At 34.5% G+C, this 9,670-nt stretch overlaps 1 protein-coding gene across 1 annotated transcript; it reads right to left on the minus strand.

Annotated features, from left to right (window-relative positions):
• Positions 1 to 491: 491 nt before the first annotated feature.
• On the minus strand, positions 492 to 2,732 carry LOC128187524 (uncharacterized). Its single transcript, XM_052857946.1, has 6 exons — positions 2,612 to 2,732; positions 1,917 to 2,359; positions 1,429 to 1,495; positions 1,222 to 1,302; positions 774 to 872; positions 492 to 551 (listed from the first exon to the last, which is right to left on the minus strand). The coding sequence occupies exons 1-6, from the start codon at positions 2,660 to 2,662 to the stop codon at positions 492 to 494; spliced, it is 801 nt and encodes a 266-aa protein (XP_052713906.1). The 5' UTR covers positions 2,663 to 2,732.
• Between the last annotated feature and the right edge of the window lie 6,938 nt (positions 2,733 to 9,670).

The raw sequence follows: 9,670 nt of genomic DNA on the forward strand, positions 1-9,670 counted from the left end.
CTTTTTCGCAGAAGAGAATGAATGGTTTTCTCACTCCCGAGGTAAATAACGTCTGAAATAAAAATTAATCTAACTCTGAAAGCCAGAAAAGAAACAAGAAGAACAGAGTAATACATGGCTGTATATAATTATATAGAAGATGAAATATATCAGTGACGACTGACGAGTCCTTACCAGCAGCTCCTCATGAACGGCTTCTGTAGCCTTTCTGATATCCAGGATGCGTTTGACCTGTTCCTCGTGCTTAATCCTGATAGATTTCTGAACTTGCAGAAACTGTCAACAATAAATATGATAGGACCTCCATATTAACTCAAAATAAAAAATATGTTAAGCGATTTCAGGGTATTTTTTTTAATCATAACTACATGTATATGCATGGATTACCTGAAATGTTGTTTCCTCCTTCAGCAACTTTTGCCGGGCCCTCTCAACGATTTCACTGACGTATTTCTAAAAAGAGGATTTTTTTTCTAATGTACCTTAAGTTTCTAATCAATGACGGCTTTTAACTTTTTAGAAGAAAAGAATGCTGCATTTAAATCCTGCATCTACATTCATATGGATGTATGATTATTATTATTTTGTATGGTTTACCCTCACTCCATCCAAGTTAACCCTCTTTTTTGACAAATGCTTGGCCTGAAAATAATCAGACAAATTCTTAACGGCGTGAAATTATCTTTCAATGTAGATGTTATTATTTTCAAAATTTGTAAAAATGACGATTTTAGGGGGCATGGGGGAGAAAACTTAGAATAGTAGAGACTTACCTTCAATTCCGCGTGCACAGCCTCCATTTGTTCTTTCTTTTGTTTCACTTTATCGGCATGCGCCATCTTAATTCCAAATGCCTCTGCGTTGAATGTGCTCTTGAAAAAAAAAATCGCACCATTAAACGTCCAACATGCAAATCAAATCTATAAGCATGTCATGTAAAAATTTCAAATTCAAAATAATTTGCATCGTATCTGATGAATTATGTTATTCATATAAAATTCCCATAATTGTTAAAAAAACGGCTTTTTAATTTTAATTGTAACAATTATGGGAATTTTATATGAATAACATAATGAATGAATTGTTATGAGTTAAAATCTTGCCTGTTACAGAAACAATTACGTTTACAAATAGACAAACATTATATATTAATTACTTACACTGGTTACACTTAATCATGCATAAAGCATAAACGTTAAATATAATTTACAGCCTCCTTACCAATAATTGGGCATGGACTGCAGCCATTGCTCTATTTCTTTCGTTCATATGTTTCATTGATTGTTCTGTAACGCGGGGAACCTGGCAACAAATTCCATAATGTGACAGGCAAAATTTTAACTCATAACAATTTAATGGGTTTAAAAAGAAAGAATGGAAATCAACTTGAGAAAATTTCAAAATTAAATTCACAAGTAAATAGCGTACGTTTAATATGTCCAGTCTTTGATTGGCGCTTGCTTCGTCTAATTCAGCATCCTTTTCACTTACGGATCTGTAAGTAAAATATAGACTAAGATGGATTCATTTTTGTCACAAAAAATGTGATTTATTAAAACAAAAAAAAAAACCATGCTGACAATTGCAATATCATTATACTCCTTCATTTAACTGATAGGCACTGGCATCGAGAGGGGGGGGGCTGCCGCTCCCCCTCCACTTTTTGGCGTAGGAAAGATTTGTGTTAAATTTGCATATAAAAAAGCGAACTATGATGGACCTGGCCTTTATCCGCACATTTAAATTACGAACCATGTAAAAAATTAAATTGAAAATAAGGATATGAACATTAAATTTTGGGTATGCTACCCCCCCCCCCCCCCCCGCATGGATTAGTATTTCCATCGTTATCTGGAGTAGAATATTGATGTATCTAGTGTACAGTCATAGGGTTTTTAAATACTAAATACTCCAACCTTTTTGCATTTTTAGTCCCCCGTTTTCGCCTCCTTTTGATTTTATCCTGTCTTTGGAGGGCCATGTTCACGATTGTTTTCATCTCATCCTCCGACTTTAATTTCCGATCTTTGGCCTTGGTTCTTGTTTTACAGGTATTCCTGAAGGAAAACCTATTTTTCTCTTTTATATGAAACATTCCTACGTCTTTCTCACAATCTCCAAGTCCTCCGGCTTTGGCAGTTTCGCTTATGTTAGGTGGGGACTTTTCTATCGCCGGCCTCTTTGGTTGGCGCCGTTTTTTCTTCTCTCCTCTATCTTCTTCCCCTTCCTCGTCTTCACCCTCCCACGCATCTGTCTGCTGTGATCTCTTTTCCAGTTTTGTGAACATTTCTTCCAACCTTTGTATCAAATAATCCGATTGGTGCTCGTCGTCCATTGTTTCTATATCTCGCCAATTACCCTGTTTCAGAAGTATTACATTTTCAAGAAACGACGAGATATTCCAATCGATATGATCTATGTAAAAAATTATTAACTTTTGCCATTCTGATGATTCAACAAGTTCTTTTTTTTTTAAAGATTTTATGTTTGTGAAACATGTGTCTCGAATTGTGGTCATTAACAAGCCAATAATGTAAAAGAACCTACAACAAACTAATGAACAGCGAACAATATAAGACAAAGAAATAGATGATTCGATCAAAGAACTTACCACGGTGGTGACTGGGCCATCCCTAGGTTCTGAATGGGCTTTAGAGTCCATTTCTCAATCTTAAGATTTGTAAAAAAAATAAATAAGGAGATTAATCGTGTACACTGTACGCAAAGTTTATGTGACTTTGGTCGTGATGACGATTTGTCTGTATGATCATTGTGACGTTAGATCATTATGACGTCATAAGCTTTACTAAAAACCTGGGTGAATGGAAAATTATTTTCATTTGTCATTCTAGCGCATCTGTATACTGAATCTTTGGTGATTCAAGTCGATTTCGCTAACAGTTTATAATTTTTTCCCTGCAATGTCGCTATCTTCATAACCTGCATGAATTCCTCAAAGAAAGCATTTTACATCTTTAATTCTTTTAACAAGTTACTGAATTGTAAAAAGTAAGTAAAAGTAACGACGTTGAGTCTGACATCATCAAGAAATAGAGGTAATCATGCTTGGTTATGTAAATATGGGATAATATTTGCCTTTAAGACTGGGAGAGTTCCAATCTAATTAAAATTAGACGTTCTGAATCCGCTACCGCTTCTCAAAGAAGCGGTAGCAGATTCAGAATGTCTAATTGTAGTTAGGTTGGGAGAGTTCAAAACAATTTTTTAAACAAATGTGTTAATTAAAAAGAGCAAATATTTCTAACTGTATGTGGGCGAATTCAAGACGGAGCGAAACCGATTGTAAATGTAAATCTTCAAAAGTCTTTTTTTTTTTATTAAATAAAAATAATCAGAATTTTTTTTACCAGTTGGCAAGGTTGGTTTAAAAATATTGCTATTATTCATCAATATGAAGTAACATGAAGTAATAATTATTTTTTTATTACTACCTATATTTTATTGTTAGGCAAATTTGTAACATGAAACATTTTATTTTTAGTTAAAACAATCGAGATTAATTTTAGCATATCATATTCTTTTTCTAAATACTATTTGCCGTGGCGTCGTCACACCCATGGAGAGTTTGGATCATATTATAGTTTGAAAAATTGTTTCTTGAAATGTGGTCTAATTAGGAAAAAATATCCCACACCGGCACTGTGTGTGTGTGTGTGTGGGGGGGGGGGGGCTAGGGCCATTCAACCCAGGGAGAGAGACACACTGCTTCATTGTCTCGTATGGAGAGAAAGGGTTGTAGACAGGCCGGGGCATGGTTTCGGCAATACCCGGTATTTTACATGTAAACATCCCTTTTTGACATTCTGTTCAACTTGCTCAATTAATCTGTTCTTGCGCTTGTTAAATCTTGAATTAATCTAAAACTTAATTTTAAACGATATAATGATTACGTTTAACTAAACCCATAGTAGGATAAAATATGGTTCTAAAAATAGTCAGCTAGAGACAAAGTCACAGTAAATGGAAAGATTTTTAAAAGAAAAATTCTTTAGACTTGCCGTGTGATTTTTGTATTCCCAATTAGACTGACATTTGTTTTTCCTTGATTTATACAAATTGTAAAAGACAGATGTGGCCTCTTTGAATTACAAAACTCACAGTTACTCAGAAATAACAATAAATAAACAACAAAACCTAAGTACAATTTTAGGTGTAAATGTACAGCGCATTTGTAAAAAAAAAAGAAAAAAGAAGAAGAAGTAAAATACCAAACAACAATTCAGGTTTATCAATAAAAAGACGTATATGTATCAACTAATATTAGAAAATGGCTGATGGAATCGGCAGAATTGATCACATTTTTGTAATAGAAAGATCTCAATACTTACAAACATGCACTGTCTTCCTCTTCTTTGGTTGTTATGTGAAACTAGATTGTTACGTCACAAATCCAATGACGCCAAAACATATCTTCAAACTTATCCCCCCCCCCCCCCTAGACTTTAAGCTCATGTAAAACATGGGGGCGGAATTATTTGTTTGCCGAGGGTGCCTATTCTTTGGTAGATTTTATTATGAGAAGTTTATTTTTCGGGGGGGGGGGGGGGGGGGGGGGGGGAGGAGGAGGTCCGACAACCCCTCCTTGATGAGCGCATGAATAATTAAACTGTTAAAAAGTAGAAAACAGGAAATTTCGGAAGTTCTTCTGAGACATTTTTTACATAAGGAACAGAAACATTGGTTATTTATCTAGAAATCAAAATCAACGCACAGTCGTGCGAAACAACTGCGCTTGCTGAGATTGATTCCCACCATCACTTCACAGCCATAGACGTCAGAGAATTATCATGCATACATTACCCGCGTTAATGATCAACATATTTTTTTTCTCCCCGAATTTCCTTTTTAGTTATCCATATAAAGCGAGTACAAAAACCCACCAAATCGACACAAGCGTCAAAAAACGAATGCAAACAATTCTTTTCTTTTAAAATGTTTTGGCTAAAATACGTGAATTTAATCATCAATTTAATTGTTAATAATATCAACAATTATATCATATTATATCATATATTATTGCATTAGATAGAAAGTTCTTACGAGTCCTTACGATGACAACCCCAAATCCGATAATATATTCATGCTTTAAATCATTTATATTTACATCCAACAAGTATTATTCCTTGTATTTCTTACGGAAACTTATAGTTAATTCATAGCTCTATAGAAACAGCCAGACTGAAATCTACACGCCCCGTTTATCGATTGGTCGAAATCTACAGCGGCTGAAACTGACAAGAAAATGACAGGACAGATATTGACACGCCCTGTTTATCGATTGGTCCAAACCTACAACGACCTAGGAAAAATCACGGACTGCGCGAAATAATCATGACGATGTCAGAATCAAAGTCTCACAGGAGACGATTTGGCTGTTTCTTTTAGCTAACGTACTTACGTACATTAACAGTAATTTAGAAAATTTTACTTACTTTTCATAATCAATTTATTAATTAGCTAAAAGAAAGATGTTAGTATAAACAATAAAATGCTTTCTTTGATGATTCATTCGGGTTATGATGGTAGCGATCATTGCAGAAAAAAATAACATAATCCGCTAACGCGGGTTATGTATTTTTTCTGCAATGTCGCTACCTTCATATCCCGAATGAATCACCAAAGAAAGCATTTTATTGTTTAAATAAACGTTTACTTTGCTTATTTCTTTAAAGGACTTGGGACACGATTTGAGATCAAAAATTTTATTTTTATTTTTTATGTATAAAATGGTTTATTGGTGCATTTTAAATGATTGACCAAAATATTAAATGTCAAAGTCAAGTTTTAAGCGAGATACCGAGGTAAGAATTGATAGTTATGTAAACAAAGCTGGAGTCTTATAGTTGTTTACAAAAAATGTAATGTAGAGAATTACCATTTCTTAGACAAAATGACTTGTAAAAAGCAATTTAAACCAAATCAATATCTTCTGAAATACTATTATCAACAGAAAAATTGATTGAAATTTACACCAATACAACGAATATGTAAAAATGACAATATTCGAGCTTTGTTTACAAAACAAAGAATTATAAAGTCTGTATCCTGCTTATAACTTGATATTTTGAGTTTCAAATTTTGACATAGCATTATAAACTTCTATATTTATTAGCTCACCTGAGCTGAAAGCTCAAGTGAGCTATTCTGATCACATTTTGTCCGTCGTCCGTCTGTCCGTCTGTCCGTCTGTCCGTCTGTCTGTCTGTCCGTCTGTAAACTTTTTACATTTTGAACTTCTTCTCTAAAACTGCTTATCCAATTTCAACCAAATTTGGCACAAAGCATCCTTATGGGAGGGCAAATATAAATTGCAAAAATAAAAGTCCGATCTGTATTCAAAGCGGAGAAAACCTTAAAACTGTAGAAAAAGGGGGGTGCATTTTTAAAAATCTTCTTCTCAAGAACTACCGAGGCAAATTCAACGTAGTTTAGCATAAATTATCCTTATGGGAAGGAAAATATAAATTGCAAAAATTAAGGGGTAATTTTGTTTCAAATCTAAGTTATTACGAAAATAATAATAAAGGAAAGGCGTGTTTCAATCAGTTTAATAGCATCGGGCTCGGCATCCGATAAAATGGGTAGGCAAGACTTGGCCTGGGCAAAACAAAAGATTGGCAGTTATTAATCTGCCAATCTCATTAAAATTTCAGGATATTTGATAGACTAGTATATTTGTATTCGCTGTAGATATTGCTGCAAAATAATGCGTATTTGGAATTGACGATTGCCGATCTGCCCCGGCATTTATTTTGCCACGGCCCGGGTTTGCATACCCATTTTACCAAGACTCGTATTCCATACTTCTAAAACGAGGTTCTTTGTTTAAAGCAGCCATGACATTATACGAGAAAGGGTCGATCTGACTATGATGAATTTGCTTGTTGTGCAACAGTTCGCGTATGAAGGGAAATTTTGAAACATGAAAAATATATTGGTGCCGATTTTGTGAAGTAAATTGAGGCTAAATATTTCAATGCGTTGACAGTTTTCACACATGACGTTGGTGTTAGCTTGTTCTGATTTTCGTTTCGTTTTCATTATTTATGCTTTGTAACCTGGAAACTATCGTCTGTATTTCGTGATTTTTACGTATCAAATCAAACAGAGACTTCGGTAAATCAAACAGTTACGTTAACTGTTTACCTGCGCAAATTAAGCAAAATCTGATGTAGGGGTACTGAAATACAATTCATTCTATCGGTAATTCGGCATTATCTTTTGCGTAATGGTAGATTAATGCAATAGGTTTTGTTGAGATGCTCGCCATTTTCTCTAGTTTATTCAGTTTAAATAGAGTTTGATATCGCTTACGGAAATATGTAGGTATATACATGTATATATATAATTCATTATACATGTAGTGCATGTTTCTTGTGTTTAATTGTTTACAATTTCTATTTACTAACCATATTTGAGTGTTAAGCTTCGAATTATAAGCAAGATACAGAGATTAGCTCACAATTCTATGTTTGTACACAGATCTTAAAAGCTAAAGATTAAAAAAGTAACAAAAAATTGTCAATATTTATTACGAAAATTTTCAAAATCTGTTCTGCCAGAAACCAACTTATTGAATTGTAAACTTAACCTTTTTAGCTCACCTGAGGATGGGGCCACAATGGGGGGGGGGGGTCGAAGTTTAACAAGTGAATATATAGATTAAATCTTTAGAAATCTTCTTCTCAGAAACTAATCGGCCAGGAAAGCTGAAACTTGTGTGGAAGCATCCTCAGGTAGTGTAGATTCAAGGATGTGAAAAACATGACCCCTGGGGGTAGGGTAGGGCCACAATGGAGGGTCGAAGTTTAACATATGAATATAAAAAGTAAATCTTTAAAAATCTTCTTCTCAGAAACTAATCGACCAGGAAAGCTGACACTTGTGTGGATGCATCCTTAGGTAGTGAAGATTCAAATTTGTGAAAATCATGACCCCCGGGGGTAGGGTGGGGCCACAATGGGGGATCGAAGTTTAACATATGATTATATACAGTAAATCTTTAAAAATCTTCTTCTCAGAAACTATTCAGCCAGGAAAGCTGACACTTGTGCGGATGCATCCTCAGGTAGTTGTGAAAATCATGACCCCCGGGGGTAGGGTGGGGCCACAATGGGGGGTCGAAGTTTAACATATGATTATATACAGTAAATCTTTAAAAATCTTCTTCTCAGAAACTAATTAGCCAGGAAAGCTAAAACTTGTGTGGAAGCATCCTCAGGTAGTGTTGATTCAAATTTGTGAAAATCATGACCCCTGGGGGTAAGTTTGGGCCACAATGGGAGGTCGATGTTTTACATAGGAATAAACAGAGTTATTCTTTAAAAATCTTCTTCTCAGAAACTAATCAGCCAGGAAAGCTGAAACTTGTGTGAAAGCATCCTCAGGTAGTGTAGATTCAAAGTTGTGAAAATAATGATCCCCAGGGGTAGGGTGGGGCGTCAATGGGGGGGGGGGGTCAAAGTTTAACAAAGGAATATATAGGGCAAATCTTTAAAAACTAATCAGCCAGATGATTCTTTATAATTGTTAAGACTTTGGCCCCAGGACAATTCTTTGGCCTCACGAGAAGGTTCAGAGTTTGATGTACGTTTATATCCCATATATAAACTATTGTTACGGATCTTTTTTTAGAACTGCAATACTCAACATATGATATGGCTATAAAATCATCCTGTTAGAAAAGGGACTAATGATTATAAACATAAGAATATCCAGGGGAAAATGGATTTAATTTATACAGGATTTACATGAATTATTGTACATTGTCCAGATAGTTTGTATTATGACTCCATTGAGCTGATTTTATCATACCTATTGTTCCTCAGGTGAGCGATGTGGCCCATGGGCCTCTTGTCAGTATAAACATTGAAAATGAAAAAATAAAATTTGAAAATTTTAATTCAAATCATGTCCAAGTCCCTTTAAGAAAAATTGATGTGTTTATAAAGCCACTGACAAGGCTGAATCATGATTATGAAAAAAAATTGATATAATTCACGTACTGATTTTGAAGCTTTTAAGATCCGATTCACTTTTGCAAACGTTTTAACAGCAGATTTAAGGTAATATTACATGTCCAACCATTACAAAAATTTTGATGAACTGGAAGCTGTGACCAACAATATACATGTAGCAGCTCTACAATGCACTTAATATTGGTCTGCTTTATAGTTCCCTTGCTTTAACCAATTTAAATTGTCTGTCAAATCAAGGCTCTACTTTTCTAGATCACTAAGAATTATCTATAAATTTTCAATTTTGCTATAACTGATTCCTACCCAAAACTGGCAGCACTGGAGAAGGGATTTTTTTTGCTAATGCTGGTCATGGTGTCACTTAGCTCTACCAACTCCAGATCTAAGGTTGTCTCTACATTCAAATATTACTGTATTTTGAAAAACACACTAATCTGTTTTCAATTTAAATCACTCGTTTATTCATATAAATCGTCGTACATTTGCATAAGATATTGAAATGACAATACACCAGTGAAAACTACATGTTTGCATAAAAGAAAAAAAAAGATATATACATGTACAGGATTGAATAAAATCAGACACCACAAGTTCCTCTATCTATTAATCTGCATTCTTTTAATCAAACCCCTGCTTGGATTATTTTAAATTCCTTTGTTAAAAGCCAGTTG

Source organism: Crassostrea angulata, chromosome 6, assembly GCF_025612915.1.
Source record: "Crassostrea angulata isolate pt1a10 chromosome 6, ASM2561291v2, whole genome shotgun sequence".
Taxonomy (NCBI): domain Eukaryota; kingdom Metazoa; phylum Mollusca; class Bivalvia; order Ostreida; family Ostreidae; genus Magallana; species Magallana angulata.

Bases quoted from the DNA above. Each gene is read 5' to 3' on its own strand.
- LOC128187524 (XM_052857946.1), bottom strand. From the start codon at position 2,662: ATGGACTCTAAAGCCCATTCAGAACCTAGGGATGGCCCAGTCACCACC. The intron at 873-1,221 runs GTAAGGAGGCTG...TTTTTTTTCAAG, and splicing joins CAGTCCATGCCCAATTATTG to AGCACATTCAACGCAGAGGC. The intron at 552-773 runs GTAAGTCTCTAC...ATATGAATGTAG, and splicing joins CTGTGCACGCGGAATTGAAG to ATGCAGGATTTAAATGCAGC.